This window comes from Arvicola amphibius, chromosome 3, assembly GCF_903992535.2.
Source record: "Arvicola amphibius chromosome 3, mArvAmp1.2, whole genome shotgun sequence".
Lineage (NCBI taxonomy): Eukaryota > Metazoa > Chordata > Mammalia > Rodentia > Cricetidae > Arvicola > Arvicola amphibius.
In genome coordinates, this window is record NC_052049.1 from 95,403,327 (window position 1) to 95,426,543 (window position 23,217).

Genomic DNA, 23,217 nt, shown 5'->3' on the forward strand with positions numbered 1-23,217 from the left:
GTCATCTGCCCCTACCACTGTAGTTATAGTAAACAGCAGAATGGAGGACTGAGTCCTTTGGTCTTTGAACACTCAGTGAACCTAAGTCTTGAAATTGAAAATATAAATGCTTTTGGGTAAGTGGCCAGACAAGGATAAAACCTGGACTTACTGAGTCATGCTTGTCTGAAATGGGTGGTTAATACAGTGCTCATTATTGTTTACCATCCACTGAAAAAGGAGGCAAGTGTTGAAGTCATGAAGTTTTGTTCCCAGTGTGTCAGATACGAGACGATGTTAAGGAAAAGAGCACAGAATCTGGTGGATCATGGGCACAATGCCTCCAAAGCCACAGGGCTTCCTTTAATTAGAGACACCATTAAAACAAATGTTCTTTTAAAATACAGCCATTGAAAAGACAACACATTAAGAAACATGTAAACACTGCAGTTTCTTAATTACAAGTTGCACTGGTTGGTTTAGTACCTATGCACTCCAGGTTTGGGAACCTTACGGGATGGGGATAGGGCCTCCCCCACACTTTCACAGTTGGCAGAAAAGAAAATGGGAGCAGTCAAAGAAAGCAAGACCTGGCTTGTGCACAGCTCCTGAGAGAAACAGCATATTCTACCTTCTAGTTCTCTCAGAAGAAAGACTTAAGATGTTAGCAAAGTTGGAAAATGGATTTGTGTTGTCAGCTGGGAGGCAGAGAAATTGACAGATACTTTAAATTAGTTTTAAAGGAGGCACAGCAGAGTCTAGTCTCATACCCTGAAAAAGGCAAGAGCACAGAACCTGCCTCCTTCATATGCTAGGGCCCAGCTTTGATATCCAAGGACAGCTGGGCGGGTGAACATGTTCCCATGGGGACTGTATGTCACACCTAAACTTGATGTCTGTCATGGGGACAAATTTACTTAGCTCTGCTACCCTCAGTCACCCCAAGCATCCTTCATCTGAACTTTGACCTATCGGCCCTGCCCTGTCAAAGTCTAAGATGGCACTGACTTCTGAGGACAAGACCCCATTTTCTACAGTAACTGAAAGACGACACAGGAACAAATCCTTTACTTCCCAGATTACCAAGAACACAGACCAGCAAATACCGTACTTGTTGAACATCAGTTCCACTTGATCTTTCTGTAGCGGGGAGGGCAGCCAATGGAAGATAATTCCTCGTCATTCCCAGAAAAGGCAGAGAAGACAGTCAACCCCTTTACTACTTGCAGGCCCTAACACAGTAGGAGGAAGCACCGCCTCTTCTCTAGTGTAACAAAATCCACCAGTTTTCCTATCATGTTTTTAAATTACAAAAACAAAAACCAAACAGTGGTCCTAAACTTGAGTAGGTGAACTGGTAAAGATAAAGACATAATTTGGCAAGCAGAATTCTTGTGAAGTTGTGACAGTCTTCTGCAGAGGCCCTTCCTCCCTTAACGTGTAGGTATTGGGGTGAGAGGGACTGGGGTGGAGGAGGCAAGAACAAAACTTGTAAGTGTCTGAATCCAAGCTCAATTCCAGAAATCAAGTGGAGGACAAGAAGTAACGACAGATCACGTTTAGGGAGGCAGATGGATCTCAGCCTCTTCTAAGGATCTATACTAAAGGAAACAGACCCTCTGCTTAGGGCTTGTGGTAACTTAAAATAATTCCCTAGAACAACCCAGCCCTTGGGTTGCCACGTGGAGTCATGTGGTGAAGGCAGACAGTTGTCTTGCCTGATGTTTACCCCAGGAGACCTGGTTCAGCCTCCTGGCCATCCATGTGTGACACCAGTCTCAGGACTTTTCTATGCCCAGATTTCTCACAAGTGAGGACAGTCAGCTCAGACCCTTCCTTAGGCTCTGCTCCTGTATGGTTCCTGACAAGCTATAGCAAATGGAGAAGAAACGTGTCTGGTCCCAGTAGTGAGGAGCCAGAGGTGACCGGAAACTTCAGAGCACCACGTCCCAGATGCCCAGAGAAGTAGCGTCCCAATCTTGAGTCTTCTTCAGCTTAGATGAGACAGGCCCACCAACTTCTGCCACTACCTCAGGAACCGTCGAAGGGCGTGTAAGACATGACTACCCAGAGCTCTGCTGGCGGGTGAATGCCAGGGACACGCTCAGCTTCTGTCTCAGGAAGCCCAGAGAACCTGGAGCCAAGATGTGTGCTCTCAACTCTGCTTTAAAGCCTGAGATAGCCTTGACAGACAGCTCTCATTCCCAAGGGAGAGACCAGATTCCAGAATGGTTCCTCTCCCTATCCCTACCTAGGCTGCAGAATCCCAGGGACACTGCTGCCCAACCCAAGCCCCTTAGGTTCTTCAGATAAAAGAATTTAAGTAAAAAACATGATTTGTTTTCAAGGTTGCAAGAAACGGTCAACGGAGCCTCACACCGTCCTCCCCCTCCCCCAGTCGCTGGTGTTTGGTAGATGGGGGTGCCACAATGGAAGCCTGGCAGCTTCTTGGCCCCTGGGGCCTACTGCCTGCTGTTGTTGTCAGACAGTGGGCCAGGGGTCCGCACCTCACCCAGGGAGCTTGTGCCCTCGAAGCGCTGTGAGGCAATGGCTGCCTGGTGGGACATGCTCTTCCGTACGATGTCACCCTTCCGCCACAACACCACCTCCTGCAGGGTTGGAAGAAAGGGCAATACAGTATTTGAGAGAGGCTCAGGGATGCTTTTCTCAGGAGTTCCTACCTTGGTCCCAGGGGATTTCCAGGAATAACCTCCTTGGCTCATCTCTAACCAAAGTGGTGGCTCCTAAGACTGGTGCTCTGGCAGGAGCCACGAAAGCAAGAGTTAGGCCTGAGAAAGCAGACCCCAGGTATCAGTTGGGACTTTGTACTCCTGCAATTCCATGTTTCTACCTCTTGGTCAAATAACAAGTGGTAGAGGTAGAGGCTTGACTTTTTTTTTTTTTTTTTTTTATTTTAGCATTTTGCTTTAAATGTTAAGATGGCCCTCTGTGGAAATGGTGGCCTCTCTGCTCTGTGCCCAAAGGGACCCCAGGTCCTGGAGGAGGCACCCACCTGCTGCTTGAAGTAGCGCCGTTCCTCCTCATCTATCAGCACCAAGTTGAGGTAATAGCGCACAGAGAACTTCTTGTTTATGTCCCGCATGGTGGGCGTGAGCTCATATCCTGCCAGGAAGAGCCTGATGGGGATGGACTCACCTGTTAAGGGGTGAGGCAAAAGTGAGGTCAAGGGACACAGGAGGCGCTGTTGTACATCCTAATGCCCATTCTGCCTGCAGCAGGTCAGGTGCCGGCTGGGCAAGGCAGGGAACACTAAGCAAAGGCTCTGCCTTTAGAGATGTTACACACCCTGCTCCCAGCAGTTTCCTGAAACAAACGTGATTTTCCAGATCCAGTCCAGTCTGTGGCTTCTGAGCAGTCTATCACCTCCCATGGCAGAAGGCAGTGGGGAACAGGGACTGAACAGCACAGGGGAACTAGTAGGTACCATTGCTATGTGCAATGTGCCTTATTGGTGGGGGTTTCCCCCCATATTTATTTAAAACATGGTCTCTATATAGTTCTGGCTGGCCTAGGGACCCTGCGCAGGACCACGTCCAGCCCACTCATCCTAGGGGCCTGAGCAGGACCACATCCAGCCCACTCATCCTAGGAGCCTGCACAGGACCACGTCCAGCTCACTCATCCTAGGGGCCTGAGCAGGACCACATCCAGCCCACTCATCCTAGGGGCCTGCGCAGGACCACGTCCAGCCCACTCATCCAAGGGGCCTGCGCAGGACCACGTCCAGCCCACTCATCCTAGGGGCCGGCGCAGGACCACGTCCAGCCCACTTCATCCTAGGGGCCTGCGCAGGACCACGTCCAGCCCACTCATCCTAGGGGCCTGTGCTGGACCACGTCCAGCCCACTCATCCTAGGGGCCTGTGCAGGACCACGTCAATTGGTTTCTGGTGTTGTCTGAAGCCTTGTACTGTGGGTCAACGATGCAGTAGTTCACTTTCATGACAGGCAAATGAATTCCTAGCGTGAAACATCGTACTGTAGCTAGAACTAAGCAGTGAAAATGACTAGAGCACATGGGTCTCTCTCTCTCTCTGTAGAAAACATGCCAGAATGTCAAGAGGGAAAAGGAATTACACAGTCATACTGTATCTTAAAACAGTTTCCAAACTTCTTTTTTAAAATAACTTTGAACCCTAATCCTCCTGCCTCCACCTACCGAAGTGTGGGATAACACACGTATGCAAGCAGGCCAGTTGAGACAGAATCTTTAAGTATAAATCAACGTGGGGCTGTTGTGACTGAGGCTGGAGAAGGAGGCTGAAGTCAAAGGCTCAGCTTTGCCCTCCCCTTCCCATTTCAGTGCTGGGGACTCCCATGAGTTTCAGACCGGCTTGGGTTATACAGTGAGACCTTGTCTTAATTTTTTTTTTTTTAATTCAATAGTATCATCATTTGAACCCTTCCCAAATTCTGAAATTCTGTACGTGGCTTGGAAGCAAATGGTGGCAGTGGCCTCGGGCTGGGAGGCTCACCTCGGACTGGAGCCCCGTCCATGATCTCATACTTGGCTATTGTGTCGTTCTCGTGGTACACATTGGGACCGGTGCCTGTCGTTTCCCGTTTGATGATGTCTATCTCCATGTGTTTGATTTTGATTCTCACCAGCAGGAAGTATATCTTCCCCACAATGACATCTTTCAAGTGGTATCTGAAGAAGAGAAAAAGGAAGTGAGACAGATGTTGGTGCGCCGGCTAGCCCCTTCGTGTGCCAGCCTGGGGCATACTGTCAGTGAGAGGTGTGAGGGAAGTTTATGCTCAACCTCGCTATTTGAACAGTTTCCTGCTATGTTCTTTACTGGAATCTGTGTGACTTCCTCTCTTCTACATCCTGCTCAAAGGAGGATACATGTTATTTCAACCATTAATATTTGTTTATCAGCTCCATTTCCACAGGATATACCTTTAGTATGTTTTAATGGATGTTGTTCTAATGTATTAGGCCAGTCTCACAAACATAGGAATTAATTTTCGCCTTTCCACTTTATTCTCCATACAATGCCTGTAGGGAACTGGGCCTTAACGTTTCCCAGTGAATAGTTCCATCTGCTCCAGGCCAGACAGCCCTGGCTGCATGGCTGATACTCCGTGAGCTACTAGGGAATTAGCCACGTTGCATGGCTCACTCTTTCTTTTCTCTATCTCCCCCCTTCCTTCCTTTCTTTTTTTAATTTTTCGAGACAGAGTTTCACTCTGTAGACTAGGATGGCCATGCCAACTCACAGAGATCCGCCTGCCTCTTTCTCCTAAGTGCAGAGATTAAAGGTGTGCGCCACCACCACCCTATACTAACACTGTCTCTTTCTTCCTTTAAGTCTCCCTCTGTGGGCCAGCCGATGGTGCTGCTAGTCTCTGTATATACCTCCCTGTATCACATGTGCTAGAAAGACAGCACACTCTCCAAAGCTAGGCTCACACTCATGGCACGTGATCCCTAGCAGAGATGTCAGAGTTGGGTCTCCTTACATGGCAGGTGGGGAAAAAAGAAGCTGGAAGAGAGAGACTAGGTCATGCTCTGGATGAGAGAAGGTTCTGACAGGCGATTGCTGGTTTCTAGGCTTAGTGCTCCCCACTGTTTCTGACACTGTTGTTTACAGTCTACTGGGAGAGCTGCAGACATTGAGTGGGTAGCCTGCATACCTGCAGCATTTCTCAGGGATACTTACAGACTACCCATGGATGCTAAGGTTTTCTATATTATATGAAATTTTACATAGGGGCACAACCACATAAGAAACATATTTCATGTTCCTATATGGTACAATCTGTTGTACAAGCAGAGGGGAAGACTAGGAGTCTATTCCTGCCTGCATGTAACCTACTCAAAAACACTTTTTATTCCAAGAGCCAATGCCTAGTGCCAGCTTCAGGCTCTGTGGTAGCACTCCTGGTGGTTGCTGCCTTCATCAGAGGGCTGGAGGGGGTTAGTGGAAAGGACCATACTGAGTAAGAAGACAGAGGTGGGGAGGGAAGAAGGCAAGAAGAAGCTTCTTCTTAGCACCTATCCAACAGGTGAACCAGGCCAAGGAGGTTCTATGTTACAGTGGTCATTTTATTGGGTAAGGGGGACATCACTAGGTTCCAATTCAGGAAGCAGAGGAACAAGTAAGTTGGTTTTACAACTGTTCTCAGAATCAAGTATGTTCCTGGTTTAAAAACTGGCCCCATCAGACACAGTGACACATGCCTGTAATCCCAGCACTTATGAAGTAGAAGCAGGATCACTCCTATGAGGCCAGCCCGGTCTACATAGTTATCTCGCCTCTGTTCCTAAGCCCTCTGTAGGCAAATCGTCTCTCATCAATTCCTAGTCTCTGCTTGGCAGTGGGCCTGGGGGAAGGCGACTACAGTAAAAAAGGTAATCAAAGACATGAGTAGATGATCCAAATACTCTCAGGAATAGATTATATTCAAAAGAAAGATACAAGACTGCAGACGATTCTGTGGCTTGTAAGCAATTAAACATTGTGATGCTCTAATAGTAAACAGTTTAAAATGCAGCTTCCCCACTAGCCAGGTAAAGTTATTTTAAGACCGTCAGAAAAATGCATCAGGTGCTGGGTGGTTATGGTGCACCCCATTAATCCCAGCACTTAGGAGGCAGCGGCAGGTGGATCTCTGAGAGTTAGAGCGAGACCAGCCTGGTCTACAGTGTGAGTTCCAGGACCAAGAAACCCTGTCTTGAGAAACCCAAAAAAAAAACCAAAGCATCAGGTATTTTGTCCTGTAACTCATTTTGGTTCAGGGCGGAAGCAGCCCATTGCCGGTACATGGCTTCCTCACTTTGATTTCTAAGGCAGGGAGGAAACAAATGATAGTGGCATTGTGTTCTACAATTATTCTCACGCATGGAAGGAAGCAGCTTTACCTAGTATCCAAAACAACCTAAAAGCTAGCTAAGCTTGACTTTGAAAGGCACCTTAATGTTTAAATATGTGATCTTAAATAATATACTGAACAATAAAGATTCTATTTCCTGGCCTGTCTACCTATAACTAGCCGAGCACATGTGTCTACTGTATTACTGTCATCGTCTCCCCCTGCAGTTTGGTGCCATGAAGCTGTGGAGTCGTGAGGCTGTCAGTCAGTACACACTCAACAAGATCTCTCTTTACCTCCATAAATAATTACCACATCAGCTTGGGGCTCAGGATACTCACTTGGATTTGTTATACTCAAATTCAATGTGCAGGCAGTCCTCGATCCCAACTTCCATCTTGATGGATGAGTTCAGCTCGGGGTACGTGCTAAGGGTGTGAACTACAATGTCCATCTCTTTGACGACATCATTGAGGCGGCGGCTGATGGTTGCTCGGAGGAAATAGCTGTTAAGAGACGGAGCCATCCTAAGTGAATACTTCCAGTCTCTAGAGGCTACACAGCCCTGGGAGAACCCTACAGTTTAACCCTCCGAGGCTTTCTATCCCTTTGAGAATTTATGGGTCCTTTTCTCAGAATAAGTATACACAGGCACCTATACACAGACTTCTGCAGTTACCATTGAGGAAGAGCAGAGCTTTTCCTTTAAAACCCTCTTGGGAGCTCATGACAATGAATTAAGAACCTTGTCATAGCAGAAGTGATTTCTCTGCCATCTACGCCATTTCTCTGTCTTTTACGCCAACGGCCCTACCACTATCTGTGAGGAAGGTTTGTTCCCTTGCCTACCTCCTGGCTATTCGAGCATAGATATCTCGCCTATACACTTATATTTATATGCCAGTCCACTAAATAGTGTCTGATAAATAAAAGTAAGGACTAGGAAGCGGAGAAATCCAACCGAGTCTTCACTTCCGCAGTCTTTCTTAGCCAGCCCTGTGCTAGGCAGAGGATAAGTACAATACACTCTCAAGAGGGGCTCACAATCTGGAGGGAGATGAACAAACAAACAGAAAAATCATGACCCACAAAGGGTAATTCAGAAACTATAGTCCAGCTTTATGAGAACAAAGAGACTCCAAGAACAAACCAACTTGTAATAATACAGCAAAGTAGCACAGAAATGAGTAGCTTAACTGGAGGCGGCAGCTGCATGGCAGGGCACGGGTCTGGAAGAAGATACATAAGTGGACCCTAAGGGTTTAACAGCCACTCGGCACGGTCCAGCAAAATCCCAGTTTCCTGGTGTAAAACTACACTAACACCCACAAGAGAAGAGTCCCCTTAGTCATGATTTCTTCTGAGTAATCCTCTGATAACCCAAGTGCCCCTTAAACATTCCAGAAAATTAACAGACATGCTGGCCACATCAGCTGCAGGCTACAGGCGACCAGCTCTGTGGCACCGACCGCTTCTAAGCAGTCCTTATATTTCCCTCCATCACAGCTCCACAAGACATTTGTCCCTAACCCCTTTCTAACTGCGCAGATCTTAAATTCATTCCACTATCTGTGGAAGACTGGTTTTATTCTAATGAAGATTCTCAAGGTTTATAATTCTTTTCTGCTTTGTACTGGTTTTATTTAGGGCCTAAATACGTTCCTGCCCTTCACAGACTTCCTTTACCCAGCAACCCACCCCAGCCTGGAAAAGAAAAATAGCCTTCCCCCTCACAGCTCAGGGGAAAGAGAGGACTGAAAACTCCTGACACGCTCCTATATCACTGCTACTGCAGAGTTTTGCTGTTGTTGGGTTTTTTTAGACAGTTTCACTATGTAACTCTGGGTAACTGCAACTTGCTAAGTAGACTAGGCTGGTCTCAAACACAAAGATCCATCTGCCTTTGTTTTGCAGTTTTGCAAATGCAAGTATCACCATGCCTGACTGACTGTATTCGAGGGGTTGGGGAGGTGTCCTCACTATTAGTCTTAGCCAGCCCAGAACTCACAGAGATCACCGGTGGTTTCCCCTGATGGCAGGATTAAAGGCATGTGCCACCGTGACTGCCTGCTTTCTCTTTTTAATCGTGTGAATACTGCTGTGGTCACAGGTGTTAGATTATCTGTTCCAGACTCTGTGTCCAAATATTCCGGATCTACAACTGAAGTGGAATTGTTGGATCACACAGTGACTCTGTTTAATTGTGTGTGTGTTGCTGGAGACTGAGCCCAGTACCTTGCTAAGTCTTCAAGTATGTGCCCTTGCTGCTTTACACAGAGTTATATGTTCAGCCCTCTACTCATTTATCTTTGAGGAGCTACCTACCCTGCTGTTTTCAATACCTTTCTCCTTGACATAAAAACACTAAGGCAAAAGCTACAGAGAAACCCTGTCTCGAAAAACCAAAAACAAACAAAAAACTCTAAGGCAAATTCACTGGACTAGGGGGTGGGAATTACCAAGCATGGTGGCAAACACCTGTAATCCCAGCACTCAGGAGGTTAAGGCAGAGGGATTAAGAGTTTGAGGTCAGTCTAGGCTAAATAATAAGACCTGTATCAATAATTATTTTTTTTAACAATTCCCATAGCCAAGCTAAGTGATTGGTAGATAATCTTCACTGGTGTTTTCTCTGGAGTAATAGGACAAATCACTGTCTTTAGCAGGGATTTAGATGCAAATATTTCAGAAGAGTCTATGAAAAAGTGTTCTGACAGATGGAGGGAACCAGGAGAAAGAGAGGGAGATGTTCTAGCTGTAATCCTCACCATCCTAAGCCCGGGCCTGTAGGGCATAGAAACAAGCAGATCCTGTGAGATGGGATCAAGACTTGGGATCATCGGATCCACTGATCCTCTGGAGCGACAGGACACTATGCTTTATCCCAGTGATGTCCCATAATCTAAGGTTTGCATCTAAGAGTCTAGAGCTGCTGTGATTTTTTTTAACCTCAGAGACCCAGGGATCAGTCTCGTTCCTCAGAGTTTATCAGATTGTAGTAGGAACGTCCTCAGGTATGTCTGTACCCATTCATCTTTTTGTTTATGATCCCTGGGATGGGTCTGAGACCTCAGTATATGCTAGGCAATGCTGTACCCGAAGCCAAATGCTTGTGTCCAGTTTTTAAAGACTGTGTTCTGCTCCTGCATTGCTTTCTTATCTCTTCCAAAAGATAGAGAGGACAGACCTAGAATTAGAACCCTAAACTAGTATCTATTTTTTGAAAGACAAAGCTTTAAGTTACAGAGTCCAAAATGACAAGATGTTGTACGGCAGAGCTAAATGGGGGAGGGGTCAGCACCTCAGGAAGCCAAGCTGAGGTGTCGATCTGGGGCCACCTCAGACATGAAAGCCAATCACTGAATTTTCCAGAATTTTAAGAAATAGTTGTTAAATGGCTATTGTTGAAATTATATAAACTTACAATTAGATGAATTGCCTAAGAAACAAGGGCAATCCATAATAAATAAAATCCCTTTGCTTCCTAATCATTTTCCTGCACTTTTTGAGGCCCTTGGTCGGGAGGGGACCCTGTGACAGTAGTGAAACTGCAAATGTGGTGACAGCACTCAGGTCACAGACGGCCACAGCCGTCCAATCAGAAGGCTTTCTCCCAGGGGCGTGCAATGGTGACTTTTACTAGCACCCTGCTGCTTGCAGTCCTCTTCCTTCTTAGCAGCCACAAAGCCCCAGGCCCTGTCCTCGTGGGGCAGGTTCAGGACTACAACAAAAACGTTAGAGACCACTTACCGTAGCTTCACGTTCTGCCCTGTGTAGGACTCATACGGCTTTTCCACGTGAGTAAACTCAAAGTCGAAGGCCTGTGATTGGGTGATCTCTCCTGGCCGAGCCAAGTCCTTCACCAGAGACACAAACTCATGGTGGTTCCCACGGTCATAGTAGAGTTCTGGAAAGAGAACAAAGCTTCCTCTAGCCGACTTGACGACACTGAACCTAGTGAGGGCATCACAGGTCAGAGGGATCAGTCTCTTCGAGACTTGTGGCCTTGTTTTAGGGCTTCTTCTCTTTCCCTGACCCCAGCCTCTCCACTGATTTCCCCAGACACACGCCTTTCCAAAGACATGTCCTTTCTGGTTTGTTTGTTTGAGACAGGGTCTTACTATGTTACCTAGATTGGCCACTAGTTCTTGGGCATAGATTAATTCTTCTACCACAGTCTCAAATAGCTAGAAAAATAGGTGTGCACCATCATGCCCAGCTGACTCTTCCAAGTCACACAGTAAGAATTCATGATACACACACACACGGCTAGTGTGATGGAGAGAGCATCACATTGAGCAGTTAAGAGCACTTTGTTGTTCTTGCAGAGGAGTTGGGTTCAATTCTCAGCACCTGCACGGTAGCATACAACCACCTGAAGCTCCAGTTCCAGGGGATCCAGTGTCCTCTTCTGACCTCCATGGGCACCAGGCATGCACGTGGTACACACACACACACACACACACACACACACACACACACACGTAGACAAAACACTCGTATACATAAAATAAAGAAACCTTAAATAAGCAAATAAAAGCCTGTGTGGTCTCCGGGCCATTGCTTCTGTTAGCAATCCACAGTCTGTACTCCAATAAAGGTAAGGGGATTCTGAGATGGTTAGAACAGATTCGGTGAGCAGTTTTCAGCATGTATGAAGAGACTACAAAAAAAAAAAAGAGCACCTTTCCAACATTCTTGACTTTTGCAGTAAATGTATGGTTATTTTATTATATCTTCCTTCGATAATCCTGCAAGATGGATAGGTCAGGCCTCTTGTTCCATAGTTCAGCCTGGCCCAGAATTCACTAGGTAGCACAGGCTAGCCTCAAACTCATGGCAATCCTTCTGGCTCCCAAATCCTGGGACTACAAGATGTGAGCTCATACCCACCACATTTCACCATGATAAGCTCATGTTATCACTAGACCCATGATTATTTCATGACTTTTTGTATTTTGCAATTTAAGGATTAAGTTTTGAGATATCCATGGTCTTTCTTTACTCCTTTGGACTGAAGGACCTTTAAGACGATACCCATAGCTCCAGCTTCCTGGCCCCAAGATGTCAGCTCTTAGCTCTGCCTGTGATGATACATGACCAAATAAATGCTAGCTCAAGCCTCATCTCTCAAATTTTTTTTTTTGATTTTTCGAGACAGGGTTTCTCTGTAGCTTTTGAGCCTCTAGCTCTTATAGACCAGGCTGGCCTTGAACTCACAGGATCCACCTGCCTCTGCCTCCCAAGTGCTGGGATTAAAGGCGTGTGCCACCACCGCCCGGCTTCTCTCAAATATTCTTGACTTTAAGCACTGTGCCTGGCTGCAACCCATAAGAGGGAGATGAACTGGGAATATGGAACAGCTGATTGAGAGATGAGTCTACTGCCCCTTCAGCCTGATCCTGGTTCTCAGCATCTCTAGAGCATCATCTGTCTCTCTCTGGAGTGACTAGATCACTCCGAGCAGTGACTGTACTTGCTCTTGTTCCAACGGCATAAGATCTGAAGCCTGGAATGGGACCAAAACTTTACTGAGAACAAGAAACCAGAAATCCTGCCTTTCCAGTGCCAATGCGATCTTCAGTCCTGGCCTGGGGGATAAAACCATCTCCAGACAAAGAGAAACAATCTCAGCTATTAATTTTAACCTGAATGCAAATTTCCCAACACTCCACTGGCTTCACCCACTCATCCCATGGGCAGCTTTTCCTTAGCTCTGGGACATTTGGAAGCACAGTAGGCTGTTGTAAGATATACCTGACTTGAACTGGGGGTATTAACGGTGGTTGAGTACTTAACTGGCATGCACGAGATGGCCCTGGGTTTGACACCAACATTAAAAGGAAAAGAAGAAAAAAAAAAGAAACAAACCAAAACTAAACAAACAAGCAAACAAAACCCCAAAAGCATTTATCCAATTCAAGAAAGTGATACAGAGAATTCCATTCTAGTAATGCTATTTCCATACAAATTTACAGTGTATCCTGTGGCTAATAAATGTGGCTTATTTCCTACCTCGGTACAGTTTGATCAATTTCTTTGTTTTATTTTGGTTTGGTTTGGTTTTTGAGACAATGTAGCCCTGGCTGTCCTGGAACTTGCTATGGAGACCAGGCAGGCCTTGAAGTCACAGAAATCCACTGGCCTCTGCTTTGAGTACTAGATAACAAAGATAATAAAGGCATTAAGTCTTTTATTACAAATAATCTACTTCCTCTTCCCAATACTAAGTGATCTCAGCAGTGGGTGATAGTGAGTGATAGTCTACAAATCCAATCCATGGCATTTTCTTCATCTATCGCCAGGTGGAGGTTCTATGGTGATATGCAAGAAATTCATCAGTATGGCTATAGGAACTGGCCTTTTCAGGCTCCCTCTCCTCAGCTGCCCAAGGAACTAACTGGGGGCGTCTCCCTGGAAACCTGGGAACCCCTCTAGGGTCAAGTCTCTTGACAACCCTCAGGTGGCTCCCTAGAGAGATGGCAGTTCCAGATTATGTGGGAAAAAGATACCAACTCTGTAACTACGCCCCCAGGAAAGCAAGAACGTGCAGAACGTGCAGCGCAGGGCTGAGCTGGCCCTCCTCATCGATAGGGAATCTTCTGCTCAATCTTGTGACCTAACCTGGTAGATGGTGCTGGCTCATGTGAGAACTGAACCCCTAACTTAGGAACGTTATACCTCAGTTCCCAAGCAAAGGATTTTGGCTCCAGTGCCAATGAATTTAAATAAGAAGCACAAGGCCCAAATATCCGTGAACTTTCAATGGAAAATTGTAGTATCAAGAGGAAAGCGGAAAGAGAGAACGGAAAAGAAACATAAAAGCAATGATCGCTCAGCCCAACATGAGAAATAAACAAACAGAGAGGGTTCAGAGTGTGCTCCAGCTGCCAGGATTTGAAGATCCTAGCAACACTGCAGAAGGGCACTGCCTGGCCCAGCAGGGGACTTGGGTACAAGTCCTTTTCCGCAGGGCATCACATTCTCCCCAGTGCTTTTCTTCCCGTGACACAGTATCAGTGCCTACATGAAATGCTACGGGAGAACAGTGTTGTCTGAGGAGGGCCAGGATGGTCCTCTGTTGTTCTATTTCATTGAGATGGGTCTTGCTACATATCCCAGGCTGGCCTTAAATTCATGGTCATTCTCCTGATTCATCCTCCCTAGTGCTAGGATTATTGGTAGAACAGCTACTACATCTAGCTTGGAATGGTCTTTCTGATTTATAATTTTATAAGCAACTTGGAACCCTTCTGCAAACACTGTGGCCAAAAGGGCAGAAATAGTTGTTTTACACTGTTATTTGCCAGAAAGGTTGGTTTCCTCTTGAATAAATTGAGGCAGAAAATCCAAGTGTTCTAACAAGAGGCCCAGGTCCTACAGAGACTATAAAAACAGCCCCTCTTCCATCCCAACCAAACACAATAGCCCTTCAGGCTAGAAGTAGAAACTGAACCCCTCACCCCCATTCTTTTTTTTCCAAGTGACTCTGTCATTAGTTTCCTTCTTTGATCAAAAGGAGGAACTAATTTTTGCACTCAGGATGTTTTCGTGGCAATATCTGCCACCAACGGCCAAAAAGGGAGGTCACCAGTGTAGAGGGAAATCGAGCCAACTTTACATCATAGGCCAAGCCTTTGAGTCACCCTGGGATCTGCTGCTGGACCAGCACCACACAGAGTCTAGGCTTCATGTTGGACTGGGGAGAGATACAAAGCAAGAGCCTCCTCCCATCTGACCTTCTTAGCCCTTTTGCTGACCAGGCGATGAAGATTCTGGCTTGCTATAGCTCCTGCCCCTGGCAGACCTGTAGGAACAATTACACTTCAAGGTCACCCATATGCAGCTCTGCTCTGAGCACATCTAAGCCCTGCTGAAAACTTGGTAAATCTGCTTTGTCACTTGGTATTTCAAGAGTAAATGAGTTTTTTTTTTTTTTTTTTTTAAGTCTCTGGAGTTTCTAAAAGTACAGGCTTATTGGCATTGATGAGCTCATTAAAAAACTTTATAAAAAGTATGTATTTGGCTCTGGGGTATAAGGATATTTCTGTCTGCCCATCTCTGCAAGTTTGACCTTCTGATTATATTTGGCTCATTTAACCCCATTAGCCTGCAAGGTTCCCAAGTCTGGCTTATGTCCTTTACCAGAATTTCCCAAAGGATTTCAGCAGGAAAAACGGTCTTTTCTTCACTCGGTGCTCTTTGTATACTACTGAATCTTCCTAATCCCACCGGTCTAACCTGGAAGAAGACTTCCCCCGTCACACATGTATTGGCATCGTTCCAGCAGAGACCACGCCATGAGAAGAAGCATGCTAGGTATCGGGAGACTAACAAAGCAGCTGAGAAACTTGCAGAGGATAACAAAAACATATGGCACTAAGTGAAGAACTAAGAATTTATTACTCTCTTGCAACAATCGTCAAACTGTAACATCAGAGCAGTTACTAAAGGATTCAGGGAGCCACAGGTCTGGTAAACTCTTCTCAAACAGGGAGAGGTATTTCATTGTATAGGAATATGATAGGGAAAAAACAAGCAAAAACAAGTGAGCTGGCATGAGACTTACTGTTCTCACTGCCTAGATCCATCAGGAAGATGATGATCCACTAGACTCATGATGGTCAGATGCCACTTAAGTTCTCTAACTGAGAGGAACACCTAGCTAGCTCTTGAGCATGTACAGGAGACCCAGCTGCTTGATCTAGACCTTTCTTTCTTCCATTAGAGTACTTCCAGGGGTCAGGGATGTAGCTCAGATTGTGAGACACTTGCTTGGCATAGGTGTGGCCCTACGTTTGTTTCTGGCTTCTACAGAGGATGAAAAAAAAATTCCAGAAAATGGTTTATGTAAGACCTTAGCTCTGAACCAGTATTATCCAGTTAGCAAACATTTACTGAGCACTTTATGAGGTAGCCATTGAGACTAGAGATTAATCACTGGAGTAATGATGGACTTGAGACAGTCTCTGGCGTTTGAGGTAGAAGTCACAACCCACTTAAAAAGAGGTACTGCTGGAGCTTTTAGTAGAGGAAGTGATTAGGTAGGCCTTTGAAAAAAAAAGTACAGTTTAGGTAGGACACTCTTTTCAGAAAAAAAAAGTTAGACTATAAGGGGAAGATGGTTGTGAGCTGACATGTGGATGCTGGGAATTGAACTCAGGACCTATGGAAAAGCAGTCAGTGCTCTTAACCACTGAGCTACCTCTCCAGTGTCCATTTACTTCATTTTTTAAGGTAAGGTCTCACTATGTAACCCAGGATGGCCTGGAACTCGTGCTCTCCCTGCTTTTGTCTTCCAAGTGCCGGATTGACAGGTGTGCAGCACCATGACTGACAAGAAGAGGCTACTTGAAGGCTATCATCAGTGAGGATGAAGTTAACAAGAGATGGGATCTGGAAAGGCAGGCTGGGACAAACTTTAGGAAGAAAATAAATAGACTTCTAGGAGTTGGTAAAAACAAACTTTGAAGGGATCAGCAGGATGAGAACTGCCTGTTCACCTTTGCAGAAGATGATAAGAAGGGTATAGAAGAGATTGCCAGAATCTCTTATAGAGTGAGACAGGGACAAGAGCTCCAACTCCTCCAAGACCCCAACATACAAGCGACCTGCTTCCTCAGGAAGAAGGACAGAACTCAGAGATGCTAAGTTGCTCTCTTGGCTGTGGCTACGGTTACCCATATAGCCTGACCTAATAACCTGAGAGACATTCCGCCTACTCGATACATAGTCAAAGAATGCAATGAAGGAGAAAACCACAGAACCACAACTTCAACAAAGTTACCCACTCTCCTCGCTCTGCTGCCCTGAAGTCACTTCATAATAACTGTCTTAGATGTATGACACAATATGCCATGCCTTGAATCTTTTGGGAAGTCGCAAACATAATAAAGAAATAGGAAGCCTACGGAAAGTACGTTGCGCCTCTGAATAAGCTGATGTATCTTTAATATCAACTAATTTTAGGAACAGAGAGCATGGTGGGGGGACGTGGGAAGAGAAACTTTTATACCAAACATATCTAGAAAGGCTGTTCCTTTATTGCTTTGTTTTGAGACAGGGTCTTGCTATGTAACCAGACGGCCTTGAACTCGAGAGAGATCTTCCTGGCTTAGCCTTTGGAGTCCTGAGTTTATAAGTATATGCCTTCATGCCTGGCTAGAAAGGTTTCTCTGATGTCATCTCCTTGATCAAGAAATAGACCTCAAGTCCAAACAATAAACATACTGCTTATAATTCTGTTTTAACCTACTACCATTCTCTCATGTAAGCATGGATAATGAGTGGGAATGAACATGAACTATACCCTTTAGACACCACACCCACTGCTAGCTGTGTGAAAGCCCATGTGGCACACACAAAAGCTGAAACATATACTCTGTAAAAGTCCCTACGGCAATCTAACTGGGAATACTCTAAGAAGTCGAGGGGAGACTGAATCAGAGGCTGTAACTCAGTTTGTAAAATCAAACTATTGCTGCATTGGCTGCTCTTATCTAGAAACATTCTGAGACATGAAACTCAGTACCCTAATATCACATCATAATAACCAGGTGATTTTATTATACTGTAATTTACAACTGACAAAGCTGAGGCCTGATCAGGTCAGAGTGCCAAGGGCCCAGGGAAAATTATCCCAAGAAGCAATAAAAGGTTTTAAGAAAATTCAGTAAGGTTACAGTCTTGGAAAAAAAGGAGTTAGGCAAGAGAACAGGTTGGGCAATTACAACAAACAGCTTCCTTGGTTACTTTGCATTTAAATAAAAGAGAATGAGCTCTTGACACCATGCATTCCTTCTGGAATGGCTCATTTCATACTATGTGAAGCAGGGGACATGCTAAGTTATTCACGATCAGGGCATGATGGTATAGACAAAGAGTAAAACATACTTGTTGTTTATATTGGTATTAGAGAGCCAATGTAGTAACTTTAAAACTCCTAATTAAAATACCAATTATCAGTAGGCAAATACTGACTATTTCATATGTTATCCTTAACATAAAATGCTTTGGATTTATAGAATCCAACCTGTGATTCTTTACTAGGGGTGATTTTATCCACCATGGGAACAACAGCAATATCTCACGGCTTTATGAGTGTTAAGTAGGGAATGCCACTGGTTTCTAGTACAGGAAAGGCTGAAGATACAGATAAAAGCCAGCAACAACAATGATCAGGCTCCAGATGTCAATCAACAGTGCACCTGTCCTGCCATCCAAGCCAAAAGCAGGAGGGAAACACATGTAAAATTCACGCTCCAGTCTCTTTTCTGGCACAGCAAATAGATCTTTCACATCCTGGCTTTAAAACAACCCAACGGGGTCCTTTATGATCAGTCAGTCTAAGGGGATTTTAAATACCAGATGCTTAAGACCAAACAGTGGGTTACAAAATCTGGCCACCAGGACTCCATTTCCCAGGGCCCCCTGACTCTGTAAAAGGGAGAACAGATGCTAGGCTAAACTCTTAGCATGTGAATCTAACACGTTTTCCCAAGGAAGTCTCTGAAATCGGTGTCCATATGTGCAGTGTGGAGAACAGAGTACGGATTTTTCGGACAGATGATCACCATCTATAGGACATAAGCTACTCATGTCCTCATAACACAAACATTTTATTTTAGAAATACCCAAGCAACTTGCTAACACTAAAGACTCCTAATACTTAGAACTGGTGACAACCCAGTCACGATGATGGGCAGCTTCCCAAATCTTTGTGGGGTTTTGTTTTAATTTGAGAAAGGGTTTCACTCACCACGTAACAGTAGCTGGCCTGGAATCACTCTGTTGGCCAGACTGGCGTCGACTCACAGAGATCCACCTGTCTCTGCCTCCCAAGTTCTGCTATTAAAGGCATGTACCATCATACTCAGCTGACTCCCCAGAATTTTTGTTACTACTTTCCCTTGTCTAATTCTAGTAAAATTATCAACCATAGTTTGAAGATGATTATTGAGCACTGCAAAGTTTTGATCATTTAATGGTAGTCTTTGCAAATATCACTTCTTTCGCTTTAAGGAGAAAAATATATGCATTCAGAATGAGGCGGGCTGAAGGTATTCAAAACATACACATGAAAGGTAGTTCAAAGTGGAGGTGAGACAAACAGCCTTTATGCACCCTGTCTACCACACCATATCTATATAGGTACATATATATTATATATACATACATATACATACACATATGTGGATGGATGGGGTCACCGCTTAACTTTGGATTGGATCTGACTGCTGTAGCTGTCAAACCCACCTGCAGGATCCCGCCTAAGCACCTCACTATGAAATTCCGGGTGCAAGAAGCAAAGCTGGGGGGGATACTGCGTCTCAGACAATGGGGGTAACCAGGTACCAGGTGAGCATCCAACCGTACAGCAGGGGGCTCCCTACCGTTCCTAGGCTGGCTGACCCCACCTCCCCAGCAGCACGCTGTCACTTTTGGCCTGGAACAAGGTAATGAATGCTTGGGGGAGTCGCCCACGGGCGGGACTCGTGGGTGAACCCCAGGCTTCAGACTGCAGTTGACAAGAGCCTGTCATAGGCCTCGCTGGAGTTGGGCCCTGAAAAACCTCTGCTCCCCGCCCGTCCCACACCCGACTGACTCCAGGGGCGGGCTGACGTCGCAGGCTTGGGGAGATCCCAGGGAATCGACTCACCGATCTGCCCAATGAACTCGATCTTGATGCCCTGGTGCTCTAGTCGCTTGTTGGGGTTCTTCAGAGATAAGCTCACCTTCCCCGAGACGGTCTCCCCATCGTAGAAGAGGAAATATTTCTCCTTCTTCCCGTCTTCTGTCTTGTGCTCTGCTCTCTTCCTACTCTCCGCATCATTCAGCAAGATTTCCACCTCCACGCTCTGCCCGAAGCCGAAGAAGCTCATCTCCCCGCCTGACCGCGCCGGTTCCGGCACAGACTGCTCCCTCCCTCCAAGGTGCGGGCTGCCTGCGGGGAAGGCAGGCCGGAGGGCAGGCTGCGGGAACGCGCTGGACGCCGCACCGCAGCCCCCTGCACGGTTGAGCGGGACGGTGGGCGGTCACCGACGGCCTGCGCCCCAGGGGAGGGGCAGGGCCGAGGAAGGCAGGCGGCTGCGGGCTGCGGCGCCCAAAGCAGCGATGCACCCAGAGGCCAGGCACCGTACCTCCCCAGTTCCCGACGGTGCAGCGGCGAGGGCCCAGAAACACAGGAGCACAGGCGCAAGCACGCGTTCCGTCGCCCACCGGGTGGGGTCCAGCGCTCAGCCGCGCACCGAACTGCCTAGACTCCTGCGGTGCAACGCACCGAAGTGCTACGGCGGCGCCGGGCGGGGGAGGGGGCAGGAGAACTCCGGCCCGGATGCGAAGGGGATGCCACGCGCAGGCGCACGTCTTCTCCTCACCCTCCTAACTCCCCCGCCTCCCAGGCCGCCAGGAAGTGCGCTCATCTGCGCATGTGCAGTGCCAAAGGGCGCCTGGTCTCTCCCTTAATGAAGATGGCGGCCCTGGCCTCTTTCCAGTGGCACTTCGGGCCCAGATTTTCCGTAAATTCCTAGCACTGCAGGTGCGTCCTTGTAATACCTTTGGCTGCATTTTCTTCATTTCTTAGCCCGATAAACGCCGGGAACTCTTCATATTCGAATATGAACAACGTTTGCGTGCTCTCTAACGGGTGAGGTACCTTTGACACATACGCCAAGTGTCACTCGGCAAGGGCAAAGGTGACTGCTATTACAGGAAGTGCCCTATCTCCACAAGCCTCTAGGTTTCCCGCCGTGTAAGAAGGACAAGACGGTAACAAAAACGCTAGTGGTGGTCTGACTGCCAACTTGCACTGGAACGCTAAGGGAAAGTCTCCACGAGCCATGTTTGGCTTCCAGTCCTCGCCCCACCCATTTTTGCGCACGCCATGGACGGCCCAGACCATTGGCTTCTGTTAAGAACTCGACCTGGCGCGGCGATTGGTCGATTGTAAATCCGGAACGCTGTGACTGGTCCGCAGAAACGTCTCGGAGCGCGCGCGGGAGCAGATGCGAGCCGGTACTTTCATGGTCACGATGGCGCTCCAGGATCTCGGGAGAGATCTGCAGCCTTGGTGTCCGCTGAATCTCAGCCTCGGTGAGATCAGACTTGCAGGCGCGAGTCCTGCATTCAGGGCTTGGGGTGCTTTGCAGTGCCTGAGGTGTCTCAGCCTGCGGCCCGGTCCGGGTGGCGGTGGGGGAAGGGGAGGCTGAGTCTCTGCAGTGACCGTGAGCCCCAGGATTGTGACAGTCTCGCCCGGGTGGTGGCCAGTCAGACGTACGTGGGATCTCAGTCCAAACGAGTAACTGTTTAAAAGAGAGTTAAACCGTGCGGGAGGCCGAGGCTGGAGGATTGACAGGCGTTCAAGACCATCGATATGGGCTACAAAGGGAGTGTCGCAAGAACAAAACAAAACAGCAGCAACCTAAAAAGCTAGTAGTAGGCCTCTCCTGATGCTATCGCTTCTGTTTTCTCCATCTGTCACCCTAATTCTGCCAAGTCTTCCTGGACTTAACTATTTCCATTTCCAGGAGGTTTTTATACAGCCAGTCTCTTTATTCATACTAATTTTGTTTTCTTAAAATTTGTGATCATATTGTTCAACTAGGTGGTTCACATGCAGACCTCGTTAGTTGTCAAAATGAAGTCGAGATTCCAAACGCCAGCCAATTGGAGCAGCTAAATCACAAACTTGAGAGTTCCGTTTTCATGCCCACTGCCCCTTGTTGTCCCTCCATCCAAGCTCCAGCCCTAAGATGGCTGTCCAGGTCCGAGTCCTCATAGCCAGCCAAGGCAATTGCAGGATAATCCTAACTGCTTTCTGATGCTGTCACTGCCACCTGTGCACCCCGTGTTATACCTTCTTGGCGGGGACCGGTTTGCATGGGTCAGATCTTTTGGTCCTTCCCATTTGTTTCCTAAATAGATGACCAGATCATTGGCCTACCGTGGAAGAGGAGTTGTGGAAGTCTGTTCTGCAGGCATGACATGACCTCTGCTATCTTGACATTAGAACAGTTGTAATTATTCATAGGAGATCTGGATCATTGTCTCCTGTGGAAAGGGAGGAGGGTATCTGTAGACTCCTAGTAGAAGTTCCAGCCACTCCCCTTTTGCCCTTCCCAGCTTAATACAGCCCTGATCCAGCTGCAGGCCATCCTGAGCAAGGGGGTGTGCTAGGATATGCAGGAGGTGGGGTAGCAAGGCAGTGCTGTAGCATTTGCTTGGACCATGGTAGGGCTTTTAAGTCATGCGACTGCCCAATCATCACCTGTGCTTCTGGTGGTAACTCCAGTAAACAAACTTGTTGGCTCACCATTAGTCGGAATCTTTTCTTTGGTTATTAGTGCCCTTTCGATCTGGTGATAAGATGGGTACCTGAGGCCACGCTGAATGTAGAAGCATGCTTGAAAGCAATCTTAGAATGGCTGGCTTCCTCTGTGATAGTGGTTCTTGTCTCCCTAATGCTGGGACCCTTTAATACGGCTCCTTTTGTGGTGACCCACAACCATAGAATTATTTTGTTGCTATTTAATAATTGTAATTTTGCTACAGTTATGAATTGTAAATATCTGATATGCAGGATATCTGGTATGTGAGCCTTGTGAGAGGGTCGTTTGACACACCCCCAGCGGGGTTGGGACTCACAGGTTGAGAACCACTGCTCTATGTGATATGAGTGCACACCTTTTTGATAGAGTTCACCGTCCAAGCAGGCTATAGTGATGGGGATGCCCTGACAATGGAGACTCAACTAGAGACTATATTGCAGTGTCTGAAAGCAAGCACATTTGAGACTGGATTACAGGCCGGCTACGGCAGCAGCTTTTTGGGCCTTGCAGTTGAAGCGGCACTGTCTGCCCAGAAAGAACTGCAGACGTGAGGAATTACAGAGAAAAAGAACGCATGATGCTGCCCTGCAGCTTTGCTTCTGACTCGGGAACTGTGGGGAAAGGTGATGAGACGGAGGTATTGGCTCGCTGCTTCAGCTGGCGGTGGGACATAATGAAGCGTACAAATTAAGTCTGTGCTCGAGAGCCTTCCTGGCATTAAAACCTGGGAGCCTGTGGGAAAAGTCAGAGCGCAGGGAGAGACGAAGGGAGAAGTGAGAAAAGATGCTCCTCCGGCTTTTTAGTGCAAAGAAGTGGGGCCGGACATTTCTGGCACCCTCTCCTCAGCTGCTTAAGGACCTAGCTGGGGGCGTCTTCCTGGATACCTGGGAACCCCTCTAGAGTCAAGTCTCTGCCAACCCTAGAATGGCTCCCTTAACTAAGATATATAATTCCTTGTTCCCATATCCACCCTTCCTATATCCCAACCATCCTATTCCCCCAAGCTCTTCCCATCCTCCACTTCACACTTTTCTCTCCCCATTGTGAGCCTTGTCAGTTTGGTTGCTCACCTT

The 23,217-nt window shown here is 46.9% G+C and overlaps 2 protein-coding genes across 5 annotated transcripts in view; one reads left to right on the forward strand and one right to left on the reverse strand.

Annotated features, from left to right (window-relative positions):
• Positions 1 to 296: 296 nt before the first annotated feature.
• Vps26b (VPS26, retromer complex component B) lies at positions 297 to 20,235 on the reverse strand. Its single transcript, XM_038321416.1, has 6 exons — positions 19,477 to 20,235; positions 10,569 to 10,725; positions 7,160 to 7,324; positions 4,475 to 4,650; positions 2,993 to 3,135; positions 297 to 2,588 (listed from the first exon to the last, which is right to left on the reverse strand). Exons 1-6 carry the CDS (start codon positions 19,697 to 19,699, stop codon positions 2,442 to 2,444), a joined length of 1,011 nt encoding a protein of 336 aa, XP_038177344.1. The 5' UTR covers positions 19,700 to 20,235; the 3' UTR covers positions 297 to 2,441.
• A 6-nt stretch (positions 20,236 to 20,241) lies between these two features.
• The window catches only part of Ncapd3 (non-SMC condensin II complex subunit D3), a 76,314-nt gene continuing 73,338 nt past the window's right edge, over positions 20,242 to 23,217 (forward strand). For 3 of the 4 annotated variants that reach the window (XM_038321412.1, XM_038321414.1, XM_038321415.1), the window contains exon 1: positions 20,242 to 20,909. In XM_038321412.1, the coding sequence (XP_038177340.1) occupies positions 20,822 to 20,909 (88 nt within the window). In that variant the 5' untranslated portion in view covers positions 20,242 to 20,821. The remainder of the gene's footprint in view (positions 20,910 to 23,217) is intronic. The other variant, XM_038321413.1, reaches the window with a different exon arrangement.